At 45.7% G+C, this 27,878-nt stretch overlaps 1 protein-coding gene across 1 annotated transcript; it reads right to left on the reverse strand.

Moving 5' to 3' along the window:
* Positions 1–16,461: 16,461 nt before the first annotated feature.
* LOC121026009 (EF-hand domain-containing family member C2-like) lies at positions 16,462–22,520 on the reverse strand. The gene is made up of 3 exons (XM_040468826.1): positions 22,382–22,520; positions 19,250–19,446; positions 16,462–16,593 (listed from the first exon to the last, which is right to left on the reverse strand). The coding sequence occupies exons 1-3, from the start codon at positions 22,449–22,451 to the stop codon at positions 16,462–16,464; spliced, it is 399 nt and encodes a 132-aa protein (XP_040324760.1). The 5' UTR covers positions 22,452–22,520.
* Between the last annotated feature and the right edge of the window lie 5,358 nt (positions 22,521–27,878).

Consider the following 27,878-nt stretch of genomic DNA (forward strand, 5'->3'; position numbering starts at 1 on the left):
GGGCAGAAAGTTTATTTGAAGAAATAATAACTGAAAACTTCTCTAATCTGGGGAAGGAAACAGATATCCAGATCCAGATCCAGGAGGCACAGAGATTCCCCAACAAAATCAAGCTGAGGAGCTCCACATTAAAACGGCAAAGAGTAGGGGCACCTGGGTGGCTCAGTCGGTTAAGCGTCCGACTTCAACTCAGGTCATGATCTCACGGTTTGTGAGTTTGAGCCCCATGTCGGGCTCTGTGCTGACAGCTCGGAGCCTGGAACCTGCTTTGGATTCTGGGTCTCATTCACTCTCTGCCCCTCCCCCGCTTGTGCTCTGTCTCTCACAAATAAATAAGTGTAACAAAAAAATTTTTAATGGCAAAAAGTAGTGATAAAGAAAAAAATGTTAAAAGCAGTAAAAGAAGGCAGTTACATACAGGGGAAATCCCATAAGGCTATCAACAGTTTTTTTTTTAATTTTTTTTTTTTAACGTTTTTATTTATTTTTGGGACAGAGAGAGACAGAGCATGAACGGGGGAGGGGCAGAGAGAGAGGGAGACACAGAATCGGAAACAGGCTCCAGGCTCTGAGCCATCAGCCCAGAGCCTGACGCGGGGCTCGAACTCCCGGACCGCGAGATCGTGACCTGGCTGAAGTCGGACGCTTAACCGACTGCGCCACCCAGGCGCCCCAAGCTATCAACAGTTTTAGCAGAAACTTTGCAGGCCAGAAGGGAATGGCATGATATATTCAAAGTGCTGGAAGGGGGGTGGCTGGCTGGGTCAGTGGTAGAGCACGCAACTCTTGATCTCAGGGTCATAAGTTCAAGCCCCAAGTTGGGGATAGGGTTTACATTAAAAAAAAAAAAGTGCTGGAAAGGAAAAATCTGTACCCAAGACTACTCTATCCAGTAAGGCCATCATACAGAATAGAAGGAGAGATAAAGTTTTTCAGACAAACGAAACTAAAGGAGTTCATGACCACTAAACCTACAAGAAACATTAAGGGGGATTCTCTGAGTGGAAAGGAAAGACTGTAAGTGAGAGTATGAAAGGCAGGAAACACAAACAGTAAAAATAAGTATATCTGTAAAAATCAGGGATTCATAAAATAAAAGGATATAAAATATGACACCATATACCTAAAACGTGGGAGGAGAGGAGTAAAGGACGGGTTCAAATTTAAGCAACCATCTCTATTTAACATAGGCTGCTATACGCAAAAGATGTTACATACAAACATAACAGTCACCACAAATTAAAAACCAGTCATAGATGAGAATAAAGAAAAAAGAGAAAGGAATCCAAGTATATCACTAAAGAAAGCCAACAAACCATGAAAGAAAGCAAGAAAGAATGAGAGAAAAACTACAAAAACAACCATAAAACAATAACGAAAAGGCAATAAATAAATTTATTATGTAAATACATGCATTTATTACGTAAAGGACTTACATTACTTTGAATGTAAAAGGACTAAATTCTCCAATCAAACGCAGGGTGACAGATAAAACCCAAGATAAAAAACAAGACAGATAAAAAACAAGATTCACATAGAAACTAAAAAAAAAAAGGGGCGCCTGGGTGGCGCAGTCGGTTAAGCGTCCGACTTCAGCCAGGTCACGATCTCGCGGTCCGGGAGTTCGAGCCCCACGTCGGGCTCTGGGCTGATGGCTCAGAGCCTGGAGCCTGTTTCCGATTCTGTGTCTCCCTCTCTCTCTGCCCCTCCCCCGTTCATGCTCTGTCTCTCTCTGTCCCCAAAATAAATAAACGTTGAAAAAAAAAAAAAAAAAAAAATAAAAAAAAAAAAAAAAATTAGAACAGCTCAATGAAACCAGGAACTGGTTCTTTGAAAAAATAAATACAATTGATAAATCTCTAGCCACACTTAACATAAAAAAAAAGGGGGAGAGATAGAGAAAGAATGTCAACAAAATCACAAAAGAGAGGAGAAATAACCACCAACATCACAGAAATATAAATAATTGTAAGAGAATGTTATGAAAAGTTACATGCCAACAAATTGGACAACCTGAAACAGGAAGAAATAGAAAATTTGAACAGACTGATTACCAGCAAGGAAATCGAATCAGTGATCAAAGAATTGCCAACAGGCCAAAGTCTAAGACCAGATGGCTTCACAGGTGAATTCTACCAAACATTTAAAGAAGGGGTAATACCTATTCTTCTCAAACTCTTCCGAAAAACAGAAAAGGAAGGAAAACTTCCAAACTCATTCTATGAGGCCCGCATTACCCAGACACCAAAACCAGATAAAGACACCACAAAAAATGAATACAGGCCAATGTCTCTGGTGAACACAGATGCAAAAATCTTCAACAAAATACTAGCACACCAAAATCCAACAACACATTAAAAAAATCATTCACCATGATCAAGTGGGGTTTATTCCTGGGTTGCCAGGGTGGTTCAATATTCGCCAATCAATCAACATGATACATCACACCAATAAAAGAAAGGATGAAAGCTGTGTGGTCGTTTCAATAGATGTAGAAAAAGCACTCGACAAAGTACAACATCCATTCATGATACAGCCCTCAACAAAGTAGGTTTAGGGGGAACATACCCAACATAACAAAGGGCTTATATGAAAAACCCAGAGCGAACATCATACTCAATGGGGAAAATCTAAGAGCTTCCCCCATAAGGTCAGGAATCAGACAAGGACGTTCACTCTCGCCACTTTTATTCAATCTTGTACTGGAATACCTAGCCACAGCAGTTAGACAACAAAAAGAAATAAAAGGCATCCAAACTTCTAAGAAGTAAAACTTTCATTATTTGCGGACGACACGATGGCATATATAGAAAACCCTAAAGACTCCACCAAAAACCTACTAGAACGGATGAAAAAATTCAATAAATTCAGAGGATACAGAATCAATGTACAGAAATCTGTTGAATTTCTATATAATAAAAATGAAGCAGCAGAAAGAGAAATTAACAATCCCATTTACAATTGCACCAAAAATAATAAAGTACCCAGGAATAAACTTAACCAAGAGGCACAAGGCCTGTATTTTGAAAACACTGATGAAAGAAATTAAAGATGACACATAGAAATGAAAAGACAGTCCATGCTCATGGATTGGTAGAACAAATATTGTTAAAATGTCTATCCTACCCAAAGCAATCTACACATTTAATGCAATCCCTATTAAAATACCAACAGCGTTTTTCACAGAACTGGAAGAAACAGTCCTAAAGTTTATATGGAACCACAAAAGACCCCAAATGGCCAAAGCAACCTTGAAAAAGAAAAGCAAAGCTGGAGACATCACCATTCCAGACTTGAAGTTATACTGCAAAGCTGTATTAATCAAAACAGTATGGTACTGGCACAAAAATAGACACACAAATCAATGGAAGAGAACAGAAGACCCAGAAATAAACCCACAATTATATGGTCAATTAATCTATGAAAAAGGAAGAAAGAATACGAAACAGGAAAAAGACAGTCTCTTCAACAAACGGTGCTGGGAAAACTGGTCAGCACAAGGATGAAACTGGCCCACTTTCTTACATCATACACAAAATTAAACCAAAATGAATTAAAGACCTAATTGTGAGACCTGAAACCATAAAAGTCCTAGAAGAGAGAACAGGCAGTAATCTGACAGTGGCTGTAGCAACATTTTTCTAGATAGGTCTCCTGAGGCAAGGGAGATAAAAGCAAAAATAAACTATTGAGGCTACATCAAAATAAAAAGCTCCTGCACAGTGAAGGAAACAATCGACAAACCTAAAAGGCAACTATTGAATGGGAGAAGATATTTGCAAATGACCTATCTGATAAAGAGTTAGTATCCAAAATACATAAAGACCTTATGCAAATTAATACCTAGAAACCAAATAATCCAGTTTAAAAAAATGGGAAGAAGAAATGAACAGACATTTCTCCAAAGAAGACATCCAGATGGCCAACAGACACATGAAAAGATGCTCAACATCACTCATCATCAGGGAAATGCAAATCAAAGCCACACTGAGATACCACCTCACGCCGGTCAGAGTGGCTAAAATGAACAAATCAGGAAACTACGCATGCTAGAGAGGATGCGGAGAAACGGGAACCCTCTTGCACTGTTGGTGGGAATGCAAACTGGTGCAGCCACTGTGGAAAACTGAATGGAGGTTCTTCACAAAGAAAGAGAACTACCCTATGACCCTGTACTCAACACCACTGGGTATTTACCCCTGAAATACAAAAACACTAATTCAAGGGAATATGTGTGCCCCTGTGTTTATTGTAGCCCCTATGTTTATTATATTTACCTGCAACAGCCAAATTATGGAAGCAGCTCAAAGGCCCATAGGTAGGTGAACTGATAAAGAAGATGTGGTACAGAAATACAAGGGAATATTATTTGTCTGTAAAAAAAAGACTGAAATCTGGCCATTTGCAGCAACGTGGATGGAGCTAGAGAGTAGAATACTAAGCAAAATAAGGCAGCCAAAGACCAATAACCGTATGATCTCACTCGTATGTGGCATTTAAGAAACAAAACAAATGAGAAAAGGAGAGACAGAGAGAGAAGCAAACCAAGAAAGAGACTCTTAACTATAGAGAACAAACGGATGGTTGGTGACCAGAGGGGAGGTGAGTGGAGGGATGGGTAAAATAGGTGATGGGGATTATGGAGGGCACTTGTGATGAGCACCGGGTGCCATATGGAAGTGTTGAATCGCTACATTGTACTCCTGAAACTAATAGAACACTGTATGTTAGTTAACTCTACTGGAATTAAAATAAAAACTTAATCTTAAAAAAGCAAAAAAAAAAAAAAACCCTCAGTAAACGTACACTTAAGGTTTGTGCGTTTCATTGAACATGAATTTTATAGAAAAAGAACAAAACTGTAAATAAATGTTAAGCATGCTGAAATATCTAGAGGGAAGGGAACTGATGTCTACGACTGTCTTTGAAACGCACCACAACTGAGATGTTAACGGATGGATAGAGGGATGTAGAAACAGAAATGTGTAATAAAGCAAATATAGTAAAATGTTAGTGATACACTTAAATAGTAGGTATGTGAATGGTCACTCTTCTGTATCCCTTTCCCTTCAAATTTTCTGAGTGTCTTAACATTTCCCTAAAATGTTGGGGGGATGGGGCGCCTGGGTGCCTCCGTCGGTTGAGCGTCCGACTTCGGCTCAGGTGACGATCTCGCGGTCTGTGAGTTCGAGCCCCGCGTTGGGCTCTGTGCGGATGGCTTGGAGCCTGGGGCCTGCTTTGGATTCTGTGTCTCCCTCTCTCTCTGCCCCTCCCCGGCTCATGCTCTGTCTCTCTCTGTCAAAAATAAACATTAAAAAAATGTTTAATAAAAAAATTAAAGTAAAATGTTGGGGAGAAATGAATGGGTAAGACCTCATCGCTAACTTGATAAGCATTTGAAAATTATAAAAACTACTCCATCCCAAAATTTAATTTGAAAGCTCTAGAGTTTTATTAACATTAATATGAAATATTCTGGCCTGCAATATAAGAATTTTAAGCAAAAGCATATTAAATTTATCCCACTCTAATCAATAATCAGAGCAGAGCATCAAGTGGAAGACTCTCACACCCTGTTCTAGGATTCTGAGCCTCTTGACTTTTGCTCAGTACATCCTGCCAGCATTTGTCATTCGTTCTTTCTGGAAACTGAAGCAAGGAATCAAAAACGTTCAGTGTTTTTTGCCCAGGATTTTTGCTTTATTTGTTGGGGTTCTATTTGTTTTTTTAGTTTTTTTTTTTTAATTGCTCATTGTTAAAAAAAAAAAAAAAAGTATGTGTCAAAGAATGAGGCATGGTCTGTTTCAAGCCGCTTGAAGTGCACCCTGCTGGGATGTCTTCAAAGGATACACAATCCTTGAAATAGTTACGTAAAAATATATGTACGCATAACCTTCCGGTATTTTCATAAAAAGGATCATATCACACAGACTTCTGAATTTTGCCTTATCTACACAACCACACAACTTCCATATGGCGGCCGTTAGTGTTCACCAATCTCTGGTTTCTCTCGTTCTTCTGCATACAGGGGCAGGGCCATGTGGCTAGTACGGGTCACTGCACTGAGAATGTAAACGAGATGTAGCTCCTCCCAGCCGCGCATCTGTTAGGCTGGACCCTCCAAAATTCTCTCTCCGACCCACTGATCAGCGACATTCAAGGCAGGGGCTGTTTTGTTAGCCTCAGTCCCTGTGTGACTGCAATGAACAGTGTTTCCCCCACAACCACAATGGAGACACAGAGTGAGCGGGAAATCAACTTTTGTTGCTTTAATTCCCGGAGATTTGGGGGGGGGGGGGATTAGTTGTTACCGTAGCATTACTTAGCTACTCCTCACCGATACACTATTTCTTCGGGTGTGCATATGTGGTCTATTTCATCCTTTCTTATGGCCAAATAGTACTGTCTTAAACTGATGCAGTAGGATGTATCCAACGATTCCCCTGTTGTTGGGCATTTGATGTTTGCATGTGTCTGCTATTACAAAGCGTGCCGCAATAAATATTACGTGCGGGTGTGCGTGCACACATGAAGATCTCTTACAATCCACCGGTGAGATTTTTTTTTTCTGAATACACAAATTTCTGAGAGTGCGATTACTAGGTAAAAGGTTCTAAACATTAGACAGATATGCCAACTGTCCTCCCAAAAAAAAAAGCTGAACAAATTTAAAATTCCCATCACTAGAAAATGAGAGTACCTGTTATCCTATATGCTCATCTGGAGTCAGTTATGTTCTTTTTTTTAAATGCTTTTACTTATTTTGGGGAGAGAGAGAGCGAGCGAGCGAGGGAGGGGCAGAGAGGGAGGGAGGCACAGAATCCAAAGCAGGTTCTAGGCTCTGAGCTGTAAGCACAGAGCCTGACACGGGGCTCGAATCTGTGAACCATGATCGTGACCTGAGCTGAAGTTGGACGCTTAACCGACTGAGCCACCCAGGCGCCACAAGGGGTTTAAAGGCTATTTGTGTTTCTTCTGTGAACTGCCTATTCGAATACTGTGTCCTTAACTCATTTTTGTCTGTTGATTTTATGGGAGATTTTCATAAATCCTTAACGTTAATTCCTGGTTCTGTTATTAGTTGTAAACGTCTTCTCTCAGTCTGTCCCTCATCTTTTGAGTTTGCTTATTGCTATAGAGAAACATAACATTTTCCTGTAGTCAATACGGTCAACTTTTCCTTTATGGCTTTTGGAAACTGCCCTACCACAAAATAAAAAGGCATTAAACGTTGCCCAATCAGTGGTCACAAGAGCTTTTATTAATAACCCGTTCTTTCTCCATTGGTTTGAGAAATTCTCCATCTCTTATATTAAAACCCATAAAAATGTGTCTACACTGTATTTTACTGGTATCTGGGTTTATTCCTCTACTAGTAGGTCACAATGTTTCCAAATATCTACAAATGATATAAAGTCTGGTCTCCAGAGTTTCAGATTCTACTTTTTCAACATGTTCTCAACACTCTAATTTCTTTGAGGGACTTCATAATCTATCAGCCAATTTCTCTCCCCCAACCCTGCAAAACAAAACCACATCTAACAACAGCAACCACCAAAATCCACATTGTAATTCTGACTGCAACTATTTCAAACCTACAGATTAATCTGCACACATTAGAATTGTGACAGCAGGGGCACCTGTGTACTTCAGTCCGTTACGTGTCCGACTTTAGCTCAGGTCGTGATCTCACGGTTCGAGAGTTCAAGCTCCACATCAGGTTCCGTACTGACAGAGCAGAGTCTGCTTGGGATTCTGCCTCCCTCTCTCTCTCTGCCCCTCCCCTGCTTGATCGATCTCGATCTCTAGCTCTATCTCAAAATAAATACAACGAAAAAAAAAAAAGAATTTTGACAACTGTTTTCCCATTCAGGGATATAACAAAGCTTTGAAAACTGTATTCATTTTAGTCTTCCACATTTCTTGCACAGTTTATTCCCAAGTATTTCATAACTTCTGTTGCTATACTGAATAGTGGCCCCCCCCCCCCTTACATAACATTTCCTAACTGGTTGTTACTGGTACAAAGCCAACCTACTGCCTTTTGTATACTTACCCTGTATTTAGTTACTTTCTTGAATCCTCTTATTAGTTTTAACCATTTTTAAATTTAGTCTTCTGGATTTTTAGCTACACAATCATATTTAGGTTGTAATTTAAAAATCAGCCTTCAGTTCTAATTTAAAAATCAGCCTTCGGTTCTATGTTGGGCTATTTATACAGTGATTCCTAAGTGCCGGTTTCCATTATACCTGGGGTAACAAAATAATGGAATCTTATGGTTGGAAGGGACATCATAGTGATCTAATCCATGGGTTAGTCAGGTAAGTACCTACTAGGATACACAAGTAAGATACACGGGAGAAGGTGTTAAGACAATAAGGAATTCCAGAGCCTGGGAAGAAATGCAGAAAACAAGCTACCACTCTCCTCCCAATGGACTGCTTCTTGCCATGAGGAAAAGTAGGGCTCAGTTTCATGTTTTTCAATAGGCGCTAGGTATGTAAGGTTTTTTTGGTTGCAATTCCTAACTCTATAAAACATTAAACAAAAGCCAAACTAAATACAATTGCCAGCTTCCGATCTAGGAACTTCACTGAAGCTAATCCAATACCCTCATTTAAGGCAATTGAAACTCAGAAACAAACGTGTGTCAGAGATTGCAAAAGTAGCAGACTGTAGGCGAGGGCTTTGTATTCTGTTTAGCTGTTCGGTGGGTCAGAAAAGTATTTACAAAGTGCTGAGACCACGCAAGTGTTTTGCTTGGTCTGGTTACAGACGGAGTTCAGTACCTGACGTCCACGTTTTATGTTCTCTCTCTGGCTCATCTTGGCTTGGATTTGCTATCATGGCAAATTAAAGGGTACCTTTTAATATTTTTTTAAGTTGATTTATTTTGAGACAGAGAGTGAGAGAGAGCGCGTGCACGCACGAGCAGGGAAGGGGCAGAGAAAGAGGGAGAGAATCCCAAACAGGTTCTATACTGTGAGCACAGAGCCCGATGCGGGGCTCAAACCCATGAACCAGGAGATCATGACCTGAAGCAAAACCAAAAGTCGGATGGCTGAACCGACTGAGCCACTCAGGCGCCCCCGAAAAGAAGACCTTTTACATCACCCTTCCATGTTGGGGGAAATTCCCCTATTGTGTCCCCCGTCACTCAACATGGAAGTCAGAGCTCAGTTTCCCAGCCTTTCTTGCAGTTAGAAACAGGCGGGTGACCCAGGCTCGGCCAATCAGGGAAGCTTGCATAAGACTTTGACTTGGAAGGGATTAACGGGGGTGGAAACCAGGTAGGTGTAGACCGTGTTTGGTTTCAGCCAGTTTTCAGCAGTGGCAAAGGATGCCAGAAGTGGTGGTTAAGGGATGGCTGTGGTAAAACCGAGTTCTTGGCGGTGGTAACAGAGGCCATTTTCCCATCAGACAAGTTCTCGGGGCCCAGTTCTGGGCACTGTTCCTAGAATTTAGTTTCAGGCTTATTTCTCGAGTCCTTCCAAAGATACTGTGAACTACTCAGGATCCTTTTAATAAGATTCCTTTTCTGCTTAACTAGCCAGAGAAGATTCTGCTTTTTAAAAAAACTAAGCCCTCACCAATACAAGGAACACCATCAGGCGGGGACAGAATCAAATCAAAGATCTTGGTCTTTTTGATTCCCAGGCCAGTGTCTTTCCTATGATGTCACCTTATTTATACTTAATGCTTTAAGGAAGGTTCCAAACGCGGTTTTCAAAAGATATATGCGGGGGCTCCCATCTCAAAGATACGTTATGAACACTGTCAAAATGTCTTATTTGGTTCATGATGAGAGTAGACATTCGAGCACTTTTGGAATTTGTCTTCGTTTCTGCTTTTGTTCATAGAGATTCGTAGACGAGTCGCTTCCTTAAAAGATGTCAGACTTACAATAAAAACACCCATAACAATGTACGCAGAGTTGTTCAAATAAAGATAGAGCGAAACCACATCAAGGGAGAGATAATTGTCTGAGATAAATCAGGATGAGATCATTACAATGTTCTAAGCACCAAATTTATAATTCTTCTTCCTTGAAGTAAAGGACACTAATGGGGCAGATTATAACAATGTTTCCCAACCTTGGTCCACCAACAATGACGTTTATTTTCCACCTTCATGGCCTCCAAGTTTCTCAAGAGTTTCTTCCAACCTCATTTATTAAACAATGTTTTCAATGACCTCATCCTAGATAAATCTACAACCTAATTGAAATACTGAAAATAAGACACGGATTTCTATTACTATGTTTGGTGACACAGAGTGGCAACTGTTGGGACAAAGGGTTTTCGTTTTCTAGTGCCCGTTACATACTACAGCATGCTACAAAAAGAACTTTCTGTACGTCATCAGATTTATTCGCTGCCACAGCTCTGTGTAGCGGGTATCAGCATCCCCATTTTACAGGTGAAAACATTGCTCGAGGCCGCCAAGCTGACAAATGGTAGAGTCGAGATTTGGATTCGGGTCAGCAAGTCCAAAGTCACATCTATTTATATTGTACTACCTCTCCCAGGAAGAATTTTAATTTTACAAGAGAGAAAATGTTCTCGAGACTCTCAATCTTAGAAGGGGTTTATTACATGGATGGTCACGGGAAATCTCCCGACCTTATAATTGACGAGGGGTGGGGCGGTTCTGAGGGAGAACTATGTAACAGCTTACTATGTGCATTGAGGCCTCAGACACTGGGTCCCGGAGGTATCCGGGAAAGACAAAAGGGTGAGCCAGGCATGGGCCTTGCCCTCTGGGACCTCTCCCCAGGTGGGGAGAAAAGGTGAGCACACAGAAAACCAAAATATACACTGGCTACATAGGGCAGGTCTCGCTTCCAGTAGGTAGGTCAAGGCTTGGGGAGGGGGCCGGAGAGAGGGACTGACCACACCTTCCCTGGCATGGGGCCCTTGCTGCCGCTCTGAATGCAGGGCCCACATGGGGAAGCCTCACCCCTGCCATGTTCCCGGTTACGCAGAACACTGGACCTTCCCAGCTCCCTGCTGAAATCTGCCCATCGGGCATCTGAGGCTCTGAGAAGGGCCTCTCTGCACGTTCCTGGGTGACAATCAGCGACCCTCAGAGGCCAATCTGACAGACCCTGAAGAGGCATTAACTAGTGACCCCCACAGGGCAGAAGAGAAATATTCCCTCTCCAAACTGCCTCCTGTTTTCACCTGTCCCTGGGTTCCTTCGGGTCATTTTGGAAGTGAAGCCTGGAGGCCTATGCCACAATCCTGTCTCTGCCTGCCTACTCTACTCTTGCAATGCGCGTAGTTGAAAGGGGAACACTTTACGAGTGTATCTATAAACCAACATTTTAAGGGTTTCGGAACGGCAGTGCCTAGAAAGGGCCTTAGACAGACCATCGTACGGGCAGAAGTGAGGCGCAGGTAGGTGAAGTTGAGTTGCGCAGGTCATTTGGCTAGTGAGGATCAGGCCTGGCTCTCTCTGGACTCCCTTACAGTCAGAGACAGACCGCCCCTCCCCAGTGCAAGGCAAGCAATTATCTATTTGTTCACTGCAGGCTTTCGACTGAACGGTCCCAAGAAATAGGGCCACTCGTTAGATTATTCAACAAACATCTACTGTGCTTGGCAGGAGCCAGCGATGGAGGCCAGGAAGTAAACAACTCAACAGGGGCTACCCGTGGGTAGTAGACGAAATGCATTTGGTACCACGTGTGGCCCATAGTAAGTGCTGGATAAATGGGGACTTCTATAAAAGTCTTCTTGTGAGGTGAAGTAAGGCGCGGGGGCAGGCAAGGGTCAGATGATGACCAAACTCACACGAAACACCAAAAGGCCGGGATTTGCTCTGGAGACAAGGAGGACGCAGGATTTAGAGGAGAGGAATGACATCATCAGATTTCAGGAAGGTTCCTCTGGCAACACTTGGGCGGATGAGAGTAAAGAAAAGGAGATTGAGCTGCACAGTTCACAAGACAGTCTAAGAGCTGAGCCACAACAATGAAGCTGGGGTTGGAGAGAAGTTAGCTTAAGAAGCAGTTTCGGGGGGGCCTGGGGGGGCTCAGTCGGTTGAGTGTCTGACTTCGGCTCGGGTCATGATCTCACTGTTCATGAGCTCGAACCCCGCGTCGGGCTCTGCGCGGACAGCTCGGAGCCTGGAGCCTGCTATGGATTCTGTCTCCCTCGCTCTCTGCCCCTCCCCCACTCACTCTTTCTCTCTCAAAATGAAAAACATTAAAATGTTTTTTTAATTTTTATTTTTTGTAACGTTTACTTATGTTTTAGAGAGAGAAACAGAGCGCTAGTGGGGGAGGGGCAGAGAGAGAGGGAGACACAGAATCCAAAGCAGGCTCTAGGCTCTGAGCTGTCAGAACAGAGCCCCACGCGGGGCTTGAACTCACGAACCGCGAGATCATGACCTGAGCCGAAGTCGGATGCTTACCTGACTGAGACACCCAAGCGCCTCCCAAAAAATTTTTTTAAAAAGAAGTACAGTTTCAGGGCACCAGGGTAGTAGCTCAGTCGGTTGGGCATCCGACTTCGGCTCAGGTCATGATCTCACAGTCCGTGAGTTCGAGCCCCGCGTCGGGCTCCGTGCTGACAGCTCGGAGCCTGGAGCCTGCTTCCAATTCTGCGTCTCCCTCTCTCTCTGCCCCTCTCCTGCTCATGCTCTCTCTGTGTCTCAAAATAAATAAAAACATTAAAAAAAATAATAAGCATGGGGCGCCTGGGTGGCTCAGTCGGTTAAGCGTCCGACTACAGCTCAGGTCACAATCTCACGGTCCGTGAGTTCGAGCCCCGCGTCGGGCTCTGGGCTGACGGCTCAGAGCCTGGAGCCTGCTTCCGATTCTGTGTCTCCCTCTCTCTCTGCCCCTCCCCCGTTCATGCTCTGTCTCTCTCTGTCCCAAAAATAAATAAAACGTTAAAAAAAATTAAAAAAAAAATAAGTATAGTTTCAAGGTGGGTAGGAGAGGTCAAGACAGAAGAGAAGACAGAGAAAAGTAAGGTCCTGGCCCCGGGCCCTGGGCACAAGTGTGGTGGCTATTACCAAGACAGGGTCCCCAGGTACAACTTTAGAGGAGAAGAAAATGAGGTCAACTTAGAAAAAGTTATTTTGGGATGCCTAAGGCACATCCAACGGGGAAATGTCCTGGAGGCATTCGTATTTCCAGATCTACAGCTCAAGAGAAGGGTCTGAGCTTGAGGACCAAGTAGGTAGAAATCAGCCCTGAGGCAGCAGTCAAAGCAGTGAGGGTAGGATGAGATGTGGCCACTCAACGAATTTTCATTCTGGCCCTACTATGTGCCAGACACTGTAAAAAGTGCTGAGGCTCAAGCAGAAAACCAGGAAGGGAGTGTCCCTGCTCTCGGAACACACACCCAGACATACACACGAAAATAAGTGAAAAGAAAAACATGAGCTAGTGAGAGCACCCAGAACTAAATCTTGTGTGGTGTGACGGAGACTGGCTGTGAGTTCCTTTGCCTTTGCCTGGGAAAGGGTGTAAGGAACAAAAGAGAGAGAGGTGAAGGGGCGCCTGGAGGGCTCAGTCGGCTGAGCGTCCGACTTTGCCTCAGGTCACGATCTCCGGTTCATGGGTTCGAGCCCCTACGGCGCGGACAGGGAAGAGCCGGCTTCGGGTTCTGTGTCTCCCAATCTCTCTGCTCCCTCCCCCCTCGCGCGCTCTCTCTCTCTCTCTCTCTCTCAAAAATTAAGCTAGGGGCCCACAAGCACAGAAGGCACAGTGCCTGACCCCAAACATGTCGTGTTGACCAGGACGTCCTGCCTCCTGATCTACATGCTCACCTGCAGACAGTGCCATCAAACCAGACCACCCCCCCCCGCCCCAGGAATGATTCTAGCAGTTCGGCATTCCATTCAGGAGCTAACTAAGACATTCACTGAGCCCAGCGCTAGGTGCCCAGGATAGGGCCGTGAATAGGACCGTGGAGGTGCCTGGCCCTCAGGAACCTTCTCCGTTCTCACAGGAGAAGACACCCAAGCACACATGCGCCCATACGGCTGTCCAAATAGAGTAGCTGCGAGTTGTGCTAAGCGCTGTGAAAACTACCGACGGAAGGGTAAGGATAACGGAGTGACAGGCTTTAGGCGGGATAATCAGAAAGAAAGCCCCGCCGAGGAAGTGCCATTGAAGAGGCGTCTTAGGGGCGCCTGGGTGGCTCAGGAGGTCAAGCATCCGACTGCGGCTCGGGCCATGATCTCACGGTTCCTGAGTTCGAGTCCCGTGTCGGGCCCTGTGCTCACAGCTCAGAGCCTGCTTCGGATCCTCTGTCCCCCCACCCCTCTCTCTCTCTGCCCCTTCCTCACTCGCACTCGCTCTCGCTCTCAAAAATGAATAAGCATTAGGGGCACCTGGGTGGCGCAGTCGGTTAAGCGTCCGACTTCAGCCAGGTCACGATCTCGCGGTCCGTGAGTTCGAGCCCCGCGTCGGGCTCTGGGCTGATGGCTCGGAGCCTGGAGCCTGTTTCCGATTCTGTGTCTCCCTCTCTCTCTGCCCCTCCCCCGTTCATGCTCTGTCTCTCTCTGTCCCAAAAATAAACGTTGAAAAAAAAATTTTTTTTTTAAATAAAAAATAAAAAATAAAAAAAAATGAATAAGCATTAGAAAGAAAAAAAAAAAACCCTCTTAAGAGGAGTCTTGGAGTTTGCAGTGAAAAGGACCGTGGTGTGGCACAATCTGCGTTCCAAGCAGAGGGAACAGCGCGCGCATAGGTTTGGAGGCGGGAAAGCGCTTGACGCGTCTGAGAAACTGAGCGGCAGCCAGCAAGGCCAGAGGACAGGGCTGGGGAACAAGAAGTGATAACAGTGGAAATACAAACAGAGTCACAACACTCGGGGCCCGGGCTGGCTGCACGAAGACGTCTGGGTCTTACCGTAAGCACGATGGCAGGGCACTGAAGGGTTCTGCCAGCCGGGCATGACCTGATCTGGTTTTCATCTTAAGGGCTTCCCGGCCAGGAGAGGGTCTAAAGACGGGGGCGGGGAGGGGGAGGCGGTGCGGGGGGGGGGGGGGTGCTGGTTCCTTCTGAGCACCCGACGCCTCGAGGCTGTCCTCAATCACACAGCCTGGCGGTCCTTTATTCCACCCACGGTGAGGGGTCAGGCCTCCATCTGCAGGGCAACTTTTCAAACTCCTTGGATCTCCTGCCTGGCCCAAGTGCCTCCCCCAAAGTCCCATCAACTCTCTAAAGTGTTTCCAACGGGCTCTGCTAGAGTGTTGGGAGAACGATGCTTTTCCAAAAAGGACACAAAATAACCAAACGAAGCCACTGCCTCATCTCTGATGGAAATGTGTTTCCTCCCCTACTGCTTTCCATTAGTCCACGGCCTAAGCCATCGTCTTTGCTCTTTTCTCTGTCTCCGTTTATTTTCCAAAAGGCCACAAACATGTGTACTACTACGAACAATAACAAAGAGCCATGAGTTCTTATTGGTCCCAGAAGGTTGGCGATGCCAAACAACAAAAATATGTCCCGACCGCTTCTCTCAAGAGAACACTTCGGGGACACAAAAGAGCTCTGTCAAAACAACACGGGAGGCTGGGGGGCACTTTGGGCCTGACGGTGGCCTCGGGTCACCAGGTACTGATGCAACAGGCGACTCCAGACGCAAAGTTGGAAGACCTCCCTGCCAGCCTCTCCTGGGCTCACATCCTCATTGGTCGGCAAGCGAGTTTCCTAAATAGCTCTCAGCCACTATTGTTTTCAGGAGCCTAAAGAGAAAGTCCTCTTTGTCCTCCCACCCGTGATTTAATTTACATTCTCCTGAACGCTCCATTCACTTCGTTTTCAAGGCTAAGAAGTCTCACAATTGTACTAGATCCTGAATTTGAATTTCCCTGGGTTTCCACCGTTTGGCAATTTGCCCGGGGTCAGCCACTGGACAGTCCCAGAATTCAGCTCTACCTCAGAGAAAACCTTTATTGCCCATGATCTCTTGGTACAGTTCTAACTACTGCCGTGTATTTTCCCCTCGATTTCTATATTTTAAGGTTTTTCAAAACGTATGTATCACCTCTTGCCTGATAGTCAGGACAAGTTTCCACTCCCTTTTCCAACTGGATCGCATTCCTGGGGAGCTGGCCCTTCCTTTGTTCCCCAGATTTCGGAGGGGTGCCCTGAGCTGCATTTTCTTCTGCCTCTCTCACTCTGATGTGCTCTGGCGGCCACCCCTCAAGCGTTCAACACTACGATTCACAAGACAACAGAACTTTCAATGCTTTTGTCTCTCCCTTCTTGCCTACAAACTTCTTTTACATGCAAATGCATAGATCTTTACTAGCAACGGGCCAAACTTGATCACAAAGGCATGGACCCAAAGAAATGTCAAGCCGTAGTAACAACAACAGTAACAATAATAAAAGTACGTAGTAAATTAGTTAGGAAGCACTAGGGAAGAAACTGTTCTTCGCTCTTTGGGGGATCTTGAAGGGAAAACAAATTATTGCTAGCACAATTCTGGCTTACCTGAATGCATTATAATCCACTCTCTTTGTAAGCTTGGGGTCAGCATTTCTAAATAAGTGCTTGAGCTCTCTGGATTTTGATGGTTCTTTCAGCTTTTGTAGGACGAGTTCAATGCTGCTCATGGGAAACTGGGGGGGAGGGGGGGGAGAGAAGAAAGGAAGGTATTTAAACATGCCTGAGACACACAGGGCCCCGTCTTTCTGATGGCCAGCAAAGAGACTCCATGCTCTGAACTTGAAGGCAGCTGGGCACGGCTTTCTGTGGAGACCAACACAGAGAAGACAGGGCTAGAATTAAACCTCTTCAGTTACAGTTTTAGGACAACGAGTGGCACTGGCTCAGGCCCAGATCAGAGAGAAATGAGCTTAAGGGACAGTAGGCCACAGGAATCAGAAAACAATGTCTCCTCCCACCTCAGCCTTCTCCCCTGAACCCTTAGACGTTGGCCCAATGTCGGGAGACCCTAATGGAGAGAATGGGGATTCAAAGTTGGGTAAGCAGATCCCCATTTTCTCCAGATCTTAAGAGTGGGTCCCCTAGGACTAATGGCCACCAGACGACGCACTGGGCAGAGCCCAGCTAGGTGTCAGGAGATCCACACACACTGTAATCCTCTGACATGCGCTCACCAGCAGTCCCCAGTTCCTGTCTCCTACCCTGTGATGAGGTGTTTGACTCTGCCAAAATACTTCTTATTCAACCCAGTAAAGCGTAAGCTTATAAATAATTACAGCTAAGAGCTAAGAGAGAGAGAGAGAGAGAGAGAGAGAGAGAGAGAGAGAGACACTAAATACGAAGATTAAAAACACTGATGTTACAATTTAGTATAAAGATCTCTCTTTTCCACCAGGGGGTTTGGGACCTACGGCAGCCCCTTACCCTCCCCCACCTTTTTGCACTTCCTCTCATCTACTTCCATGACTGGATCTCATAAGCTCTTTTGAAAAGACTCCTCAGATTGATATTAAAGAGTATGTTAATCTCCCTCTGCTTAGAAAGTCCTTGTTAAGTGTAGTTTTCAAATAAGGCAGGTTTCACTTGGGATGCCAATATTAGATAACGTCCTACACCCTGCTTTTATCTTTCCGGAAGGAGAAGAGCCTTTTAGATCTTACAACTATAGTAAATCCTTGCATCGTGAGTAACTTGTTCTGCGAGGGTTCTACACGACGAGCAAACATTTCTCATACATTTTACCGGGATAAACAAGTGATGTCTTGCAATTCGAATAGTACGTGATGACAAACGTCACATGACCACAACTGAGCCCACGGTTCTTGAAATTTGCTTTGATATACAAATGGTCTGGATTACAAGCATGGTTCTGGAACCATGTCTAAGGCCTTCTGGCCAGTGAGTGTGGAGTCAGGTTTCCTAGCTGAGCCTACTGGTCTGCAAAAGTCTAACTGCCCTGTTTTCAAGCCTCTCACCTGAATTCAGCGCTTTTGAAGGGCTACTGGTTCACAGTTTTACGATAACCCCAAGTCCTTACGCCGCCAATGGAGAAATGGTGTGGCAACCCTGGGGGGGCAGGGTGCAGCCTGGGTCTCCCATCAAGACAGACTGTGCAGAGGGGGGCGCCTGGGTGGCTAAACTGGTTAAGCGTCCGATTCCTGATCTCGGCTCAGGTCATGGTCGCATGGTCGTGAGATTAAGCCCCGCATCGGGGTCCATGCTGGCAGTGCAGAGCCTGCTTGGGATTCTCTCTCAATTCCTCTGTCTCTTACAGGCAGACGTTTATTTTTTTATTCGAGAGATAGAGCGCGTGCCCGCAAGGGGGATGCCGGGCTCGATCCCACAACCCTGGGATCAGGACCTGAGTCAAAATCAACAGTTGGTTGCCCAACCAGAAGAGCCACCCAGCTGCCCCTGCAGGCAGACTTTGAAAATAAATTGTTTCTGGGCAGATTTTTCTTTTCTTTTTTTTTTTTTTTTTTTTTTTAAGGTTTGTTCTGAGAGAGAGCGAGCACGAGTGGGGAGGGGCACAGAGAGAGGGAATCCCAAGCAGGCTCCGCACTATCAGCACAGGGCCTGATGCGGGGCTCGAACCCAAGAAGCAAGCTGCGAGATCATGACCTGACCGGAAACCGAGAGTCGGACGCTTAACCTACCGAGCCACCTAGGCGCTCCCAGACGGATTTTTCAATACTGACCAATGACTCCTAAATACACACGTTTGCCCACGAAACCGGTCCACACTTAAAACCGGGATTTTATCAACGTGTTATTTTTCCAGAACAGCACTGCCACACTAGTACATTGTAACAGGACCCATCTGCCATCTTCCTTCAAAAGGAAAGACTCTCTGAGCTCACGGTGGCCCATTTGTCCTTGAATTCTCAACCAGGCCTCAGGTGGCTCCTGTTACGGAAAAGCTGCAACCCCAGCAACTATCCAGGTTCCCTCGGGGTTTCTGTTTGTTCAAGCGCTTGGCCTTCCCGCACAGGCCGGTGCCGATTAGCTGGGACGGCACAGTGTGTGGCACCAGATTTTCTTCCTTCCCTATAGTTGCTGAAATTTCTTTACGGAAACATTGTCAGCGTCAGCAGAAAGCCCAGGAAACCTGATTCAACCCCGGGCTTGCCTCCTGCCTGTGCCTGGCATCCGCGATGCCGGGCAGCAGAGGGCCCAGCGTGTAAACAGAGTAGGCCGGGACCCGTGGCCAAGTCGCGCAGATCCATTATTCATGCCCACGTGTGCGAGTGCACAATGTGAAACTGGTGAAGGAGAAACACGGACTACAGCGTGAGGCGAGGCGAGTCAGGAATGATATGGGCGGCCCACCTGATCTGAATTCTCCTCCATGTAGCGTAAGGTATACTCGTCAGCGTTGAGCAAGTGAAACAGGTAGCCATTCAAGTTCACTCTGGCTCCAATATACAGGTCCTTGGCCTGGATGTATTCTGATAGTTCGCTTTTAAAGACTTCTTGTCCAGGCTTCTTAACGCGCATTCTTTTCAGGAACATCCCACCAGTAAACCCTAGAGAGAAAGCAAAGAGTTTAAGGAGTGGCCTTTATTCTTCAAAGAACCACACAACGTGCCTTTTGAGGGACTTCGTGCTCAAACACAAGAGCGGACGACTTAGCATGTGAACTCACAGCTGCCTATTCTTCTCAGACTTGAGGGGAGAATGAGTCAGGGGGTGAACAACAGACTCCCTAGGTGAATGTGGAGAGGAAAAAGAGGTGTGGCATTCCAGCCTTTTCTTTCCTCTCTCTGCTCCCTTCCCCAAACCAAACGCTTAAATAAACACGGAGCAAGTTGCCTGCTATATAACCAGCAGCATACCGGGAACTGGGGCCTCAGGAAGATACTCAGCTTTAGAGCACGTTTGGATAGTACCACGTAGAACGTTCCTTACCTGAGCTTATTTCCACCTATTTGTCCCAGATGGCGTCTTATATTTATTGCAGCATGCAGCTTAAATAGACGATGCCCTGTTTTTGATGTTTATTTTTGAGAGAGAGAGAGAGAGAGACAAAGAGCGAACGCACAAGCACAAACGGGGGAGGGGGAGGGAGAGTCAGAGACAAAGGATCCGAAGCAGGCTCCAGGCTCTGAGCTGTCAGTACAGAGCCCGACGCGGGGCTCGAACTCCCGGACCACGAGATCATGACCTGAGCCGAAGTTGGATGCTCAACCGACCGAGCCACCCAGATGCCCCGAAGATGCCCTGCTTTTGGAAAGGAGCTTACTTCACTGTCTGAAGATAACTATGGGAGTCCCAGAACTTTTTTTTTTTTTTTTTTTACTTTTCCTACGGTACGTATGTTTGCTTCCTGTAGCAATGCCACACATTTCTTACTTTCCAGAATTCTGACCATTTCATCTGCTCTCCTCTGGGGGTTATTTGCTTTTTGCCTCTTGCAAAGCAATGAGAAGAACTCAAGACGGGGATCCGGTATCTTCTAACGGATGCGGATTTGAAACCTTCAAGGCATCTGAGTACAGCACGAAGCCAGATGAACTTCGGGGGTCAGCTTCATCCCACTCCTGACACATTCAGAAACTAGAGGTGGTGGAAAGACGCAGGCTTTATAGCCAAAGAGAGCGCCTGGCTCTGTACCTTGCTGGATGATCTTCAGGAGTTACTGCACGTCTCTGAACCCCTCTGAGTTCTCACCAATCAAATGGGAATGAAGTTCGCAGGGGGCTATGAAAACGTGCCTCTCAGGTCATCTGTTGTGGGGAACGCAGTTAGCAAAGGCTTCGGCAGCTAGGCTCTGAAAGCCACCCCCGGGGTTTGGACCGAGGTCACGCTTCCCACAGCCTGCTGGGTAAGGCAGGGATACTGACGTAGGCCCATTCCTGCAAGAGGGAGGCCCCTCCAAAGAGCGACTTTGGCTCCAGGACTCCTGGTCAGCCTTGCTAAAACGTGCTCAGAAGCCCCCTGCAACCTAAGACACTCTCTTTCCTTTTGCCCCCTGGAGGATCCAGACTAACACAAAACCTCATAAAGTTCTTGTGAGGGTAACAGTGGGTACTCAATCATGGCTGCGACTATAATTAGTAAGCTTATAGCTGATTTCCAGCACCCTGTTTTCTGAGTGCTACAATCTGTGTGGCCAGACTCTTCCGTATTCTAGATGTACAGTTTTGTTGGTTTGTTTTTTTTTTTTTTTTATAGGCTCCCCACCCGACACGGGGCTTGAACTTCCCACCCTGAGATCAAGAGTCACATGCTCTACCAACTGAGCCAGCCGGGCACCCCCAGGGTTGATCTTTTGACCCTGAAGAGCATGACTCCTATGTGATTTCGTATTTTAAGAGCTGATCCCTTATTCAGATCACTACGCAGCCTTAGCTCTACAAATCGTTCGTTATGCATCGGTGTGCAGGATGGCTCATACAAGCTCATAATGGCCGCCTGTGAAATTTTTAGGGATTTTTCAAGCCAGTTGTTAGTGTTGCTTGCTTGAAATGGACTATGGCTGGGGCATCTACAACCATGGCAGTTGGCAAATGTTTTGACAAATTGGGGCTTTTTAAATTGTTTTCAGAGAGCCGGTTCTCCAGCACACCACTGATGATTCTTCCCAGACGTGCCTTCAGCACAGATACAAGTTTTCAACGTGTTGGGACAAAGAACAGAGCCCTGCAGTTCCATAATTCGGGGAGTCAAAATCAGTGGTTCTCCTCAGCCACGTCCACGGTATCAGCACGCCGCGGAGACGCGTTCCGTGCACCCGGGTGCTGGAACCGTGGCCTGAGCCTCAGACGGACAGAGAAGCCAGAGGAAGGGAGGCACTGAAGATGAAATCTGTTAATCTGGGACTGTCTTAGAGTTACGCAAAAATTTTACACGTGGTACTCAAAAACACAGATTTCCTCGTCTTGCTGTGTTTGGGTGGAACAGACCATGACTCTGAAGCTCCTGGATTCCACAGAGGAACCTCAGAGGCCACGGAGGAAAGGGGGACAGTATCCAGAAGGAAGCATCCAGAGTCCCCCAGCCCGGAGTCAACCAAACTGTTCCTCTTTCATCATTTTATATGTCTGGGTTCCCATTTAAGAGATCTTTGTAAAGTGAAGTTCAGTGGTTACAAAAAAAAAAAAAGGGAAGAAGAAGAAAGCCACGATCTTAGTCATCTAGGCCATAAAAATCAGACCAGGCTCTCTAACTTTCAAAATGAAATGGCTGTGGGGCGCCGGGGTGGCTCGGTCGGCTAAGCGTCTGACCCTTGATTTCCGCTCAGGTCATGATCGTATGGCTCATGGGATTGAGCCCCGCGTCAAGCTCTGTGCTGACAGGGCAGGGCCTGCTTGGGGTTCTGTCTCTTTCTCTCTCTGCCCCTAACCCCGCTCTTGCGTGCGTGCTCTCTCTCCAAATAAAGAAATAAACATGAAAAAAAAAAAAATGAAGAGACAGCTACTTGTTCTCAGAAAATTGCTAGAAGAGAGCTGTGTCTCCTACCTGAATTCCTCTCTACAGGTTCAAACACTGAAATCGTGTCATCGCTGAGAAAGTACGAAATGACAAACATCCTGTCCCGTTCCACACGTTTGTGTGTGATTAGTTTTGCAAAAAACCGGAGTATATTGCTTTTGTTGCCATAGCTAAATGGAAGAGAAATGAGAGTGACAGCCTTATTACATGTTAAAATAAAAAAAAACTTGCAGAAGATGTGCTGTATATGTATTTTTTAACTGCAGTATAACTGACTTACAACACGGTATCATTTTCAGGTATACAACATAATGATTCAACGTGGTCACCAAAATAAGTCTACTCACAATCCGTCATCACATATAGTTATACGTTGTGTTTCTTGTGATGAGATCTTTTATTGTTATTAAGTATAATTTATTGTCAAATTGGTTTCCATACAACACCCAGTGCTCATCCCAACAGGTGCCCTCCTCCGTGCCCATCACCCACTTTCCCCTCTCCCCCCGACCCCCCATCAACCCTCAGTTTGTTCTCAGTATTTAAGAGTCTCTTGTGATGAGAACTTTTAAGATCTACTCTCTTCACAAGTTTCAAACATGCAATACGGTATTATTAACTATAATCACCATACTGTGTATTATATCCCCAGGACTTGTTTTATAATTAGAAGTTTGTACCTGTTGACCCCCTTCACCCATCTCCCCCATCCACAGGATGTGCTACAGTTTGGATAGTGATACAAACTCTCTGAAGTTGAAAAAAGTTCAACCACCTTCTTATTAAGGCTTTCAATCCAAATGCAGAGCAGTTTTCTCAGTTAGTTAAAATATCCCTTATTCTTTAGACGGCCAGGGGAAGTGCCCCCTGTACTACATTAAATATGATAGACCTGACCCTTTTTTTTTTTTTTTAAATTTTTTTTCAACGTTTATTTATTTTTGGGACAGAGAGAGACAGAGCATGAACGGGGGAGGGGCAGAGAGAGAGGGAGACACAGAATTGGAAACAGGCTCCAGGCTCTGAGCCATCAGCCCAGAGCCTGACGCGGGGCTCGAACTCACAGACCGCGAGATCGTGACCTGGCTGAAGTCGGACGCTTAACCGACTGCGCCACCCAGGCGCCCCATAGACCTGACCCTTTATAACACATATCACCCATACTGTGAGTACCTATTACGTGTCTTTATAAACCATCGTCTAATATAATATTTTTTGCATTGTAGGCACCCAATAAATGTAGAAAGTTGTTAAAAGACCCACATAGATTGAAACTTGCACTTAGAATACAACAGTCCGGTAGATGGAAGAAGGGATCAAATTCTAGAATCAAAAGTTCCCAGGGACGCCTGGGTGGCTTAGTCGGTTAAGCATCTGACTCTTGGTTTCGGCTCAGGTCACAATCTCACGGTTCAGGAGTTCGAGCCCTGCATCAGGCTCCACCCTGACAGCACACAGCCTGCTTGGGATTCATATTTTCTCTCTCTCTCTCTCTCTCTCTCTCTCTCTCTCTCTCTCTCTCTGCCTCTCTCTGCCTCTCCCCGGCTTGCAAGCACGCTCACTCAAAATAAATAAATAAAACTTAAAAAAAAAAAGTTCCCAAAGTTCACTGCCTGGTCATTGAAGAAATTAAAATTAATTCATGGTCCATCAGGAGAAGCACGGCTGTGGATATCAGCTGGTGAAAGGTGGCCTTTGTAAAATCCTAAACCCTCGGGGAGGAGTTTGATCATCAAAATCCTTGCCTCAAGGAGGCACAGAGTAAAATAAACCATGAACTTCATCACTTCCCTGTCACAGCTCGAAGCAGGGAGGCCCCCCGCTTTCAGATTCTCCTATGCCGAAAATTATCCTTTCCCTGCAGTCACAGCGACGAAGACACAACAACAAAAATAGGATTTCCGACTTGCCTTTCTCTGCCCCTTTCTCCCAAGTGTCCAAAGAAACGGCTGAAAAGGCGTAGTACCAAATTCCCAGCTATGTTGGCGTAAGGCCTCACGGGAGATGGGAAGTAGCGGTTTGGGGGGCTAGCCTTAGGGTAGCCCGGGCCAAACAGCCAGGTGCCCACAGCTCTGTCTCCTTCCTTCCTAGTTTCTGTGGCTTCAGACAGACCTCAGATAGCATGGGGGCAGCTATACCTGGTCAACCATCTTCTCTGGTGCATAAATGATTTGTGAGTAACAGATTATGGGGGCACCTGGGTGGCTCAGTAGGCTAAGCATTTGACTCTTGATTTTGGCTCAGGTCATGATCTCATGGTTCTCACGAACCTGCATCGGGCTCTGCACGGACAGTGTGGAGCCTGCTTGGGATTGTCTCTCTCTCTCTCTGCCCCTCACTTGTACTCTCTTTCTCAAAAATAAACAAACCTTAAAAAAATAGTAAGTAACAGATTATATAACCCCTGTCTCATGAAAGACCCATTAACTGTTACAAATACCTGAAGTACCACTCAAACAACTGAAAGGAGGTGTTAACGTCAGGCCAAACGAACACTACTGTAAACTTAGCTTCTTAGAACTTCCATACATTTAGAAGTGTGGATGGTTAGCGTGGGTTTTTCACATTGAAAATGCCTTTTGTTCACCTATGTCTTGTGTTCTGGAGAACTCATCAGTCAGGAGTATGATTTACTCAAACAAAATCTTTAGAGCCGCGGTTCACAAACTTTGTTGTGTTTAAAGGTCACCCAGGGAAGTTGTTAAATATACAGAATCCAGAGTCCTACCCCCCCAGAGATACGGATTCGGTAGTTAGCTTGCATCTCCAGAAACCTGCATTTTTAATAAGCTCCCCGGGAGATTCTGATGAAGCGGTCCCCCAGAGCACACTTTGAAAAACACTGCTAGTATCTTCAGCTATTTCCTTGACTAATAAACTAATTATCAAAACTGTCTAAACTCTCTTTTTATCACCATACTCCTAGCGCTCGAAAAACTAGCATTTTCCCTGCTTCCTATTATACCACCTATATTGCTCGACCTGGCTTTCCGGGACACGGACAGGTTCAAACACACACCCCTACAGGTATTTGCCGTAACCACCTACACCATACAGTTGACTCTTTTTTTTTTTTTTTTTAATTAAAAAAAAAATTTTTTTTAACGTTTTATTTATTTTTGAGACAGAAAGAGACAGAGCATGAACGGGGGAGGGGCAGAGAGAGAGGGAGACAAAGAATCGGAAGCAGGCTCCAGGCTCTGAGCCATCAGCCCAGAGCCCGACGCGGGGCTCGAACTCACGGACTGTGAGATCGTGACCTGAGCCGAAGTCGGACGCTCAACCGACTGAGCCACCCAGGCGCCCCAATACAGTTGACTCTTGAGTGACACGGGTTTGAACTGCACAGGCCCACTTCTACGTGGATTGCTCTTTTGTTTTTATAAATACAGTACTCTACAAGGAATAGCTTGGTCATCCACTTCTCAGTGTATATTCACTCCCTTGGTGATCTCTTCTAATATTAGGTCTTTAAATCCCATGCTGATGACTTCCAAACTTCAGTCTCTAACTCAGACCTGTCTCCCAAACCGCAGACCTGTATATATATCCAACTGCCTACTCAGTATCTCCACTTGATAGCGAAGAGACATCTCAAACTTCACTTGTGCCCATACTGAACTTCTGTTCTTGCCCCACACCTACTCTACCTATAGTCTTTCTCATCTCGGTAGATGGCAACCCTATCCTTCCAGTGGCTCAGGTCAAAACCTTGGGAGTCATCTTTACAAACACCTCTCTTCGTTCAGACCTCCGGTCCAGATCTGTCAGGGAATCCCATTAATTCAACCTTTCAGAATGTTTCCGGAATCTGCTGTCTCGTCACTTCCACGGCACCCACCCAGATCCGAGCCGTCGTAACTTTTCTCTTGGACCGCTGCAGTAGCCTCTGAACTAATCTTTACTCCTACCATCGCCTTTCTACAGTCTACTCTCTACGCTGCAGCTAGAGTGATTTTTTTACTTTTTATTTTTTTATTTTAGAGAGCACGTGCGAGTCGGGGAGAGGGGCAGGGCTGGGGGAGAGAGGGAATCTCAAGTAGGCTCCAGACTCAGCGTAGAGCCCGACGCAGGGCTCAACGCCATAACCCTGGGATCACGACCTGAGCCGAAATCAAGAGTTGGACGCTCAACTGACGGAGCCACCCAGGCGCCGCTGGAGTGATTCTTTTAGTATATAAATGAGATCAAGTCGTTCCCCTGCTCTAACTTCCCAAAGGCTCCCCTTATCACTTGAAGTCAAAAGAATCCTTATAATGGTCTACAATGTTAGCCTTGCCCTGGGTCCTTACACCAGCTCTTCCTTCTGCCTAGAACAGATTTCCTCCCCCTCCTTAGTAAGGTCCATCCAGACCGTGCTATTTTTTTTAAGTGTATATTTTTGAGAGAGAGAGAGAGAGAGAGAGAGAGAGAGAGCGAGCGCACGAGCAAGTGGGAGAGGCAGAGAGAGGGAGGGAGACAGAGGATCTGAAGCAGGCTCTGTGCTGACAGCAGCGAGCCCGATGCGGGGCTCGCACTCACAGACCGTGAGATAGATCGTACCTGAGCCAAAATCAGATGTGTAACCGACTGACCCACCCAGGTGCCCCAGACCATGCTTTAAAAAAAAAAAAAAAAAATGAATCCAGGGGTGTTCCTTAGCCCCACACTACCAGTTTTTCTTTATTCTTTTCATAGCAACTGATTACAGTCTTGACTTTTCCTGTGGTATTTAACACCTTCTACATACTCACGGAACAAACTTATTTATCATCTGAACTGCGCGCTGTCTGCCTCCCCCAGCCAGAATGTAAGCTGTAGGAGGCTAGGGCTTTGCGTCTGTTTTGTCCACTGATGGATCTCAAGCCCCCTAGATCAGTGCTTCATACCTACTCAAAACCTCACAAACAGCGGGGAGCTATAGTCTTCTGGTTGGAAGAGACGAGAAGATTTCTTTTTATTGACGAGGAAAAAAAAATTCTTAAGAGAAGAAAAAGCATGACTGATGGAGACAGCAGGTGGAAAAACATCTGAAGCCAAGTCAGAGATGAAGATTAAGCCATGGAGTTTTGGATGCTAGACGGCTATGAATAGCCCAAGTCTGGGATGATAGCTTTCCTGGTGGGAAGTCACTTGTCTCTTCTATCCGTAAAAACTGGAAGGGTGAATGTGTATTCCATTTACTTCCTTGCTCATCCGTTCCTTCTCTTATGGGGCAAAATATTTAATGAGCCCCAAGTCCGCAGCCAGCACTGTTCAGACTCTGAGGGAAGCAGTTAAGCTAGTCCCTGCCCTCAGAGAGCTCTCGATCTCGTGGGGGGTGGGGGGGGGGGAGACACCACAATTACATAAACAAGTAATTGCCACACACCCTGATTAAGTACAGGCTCTGTGGAAAGAAGGTGAACTCCAGGAGTCGGACCTCTCTGGGTTCAAATCCTAGTTCAACTAAACATTAGCTGTGTGAGCTTGGGCAAACTGCATAGCCTCTCTGAGCCTCAGTTTCCTCATGTGAAGAATGGGTACAAGTAATATTATGTACTTC

Source organism: Herpailurus yagouaroundi, unplaced genomic scaffold, assembly GCF_014898765.1.
Source record: "Herpailurus yagouaroundi ecotype Mexico unplaced genomic scaffold, PumYag 67793, whole genome shotgun sequence".
Classification (NCBI taxonomy): domain Eukaryota; kingdom Metazoa; phylum Chordata; class Mammalia; order Carnivora; family Felidae; genus Herpailurus; species Herpailurus yagouaroundi.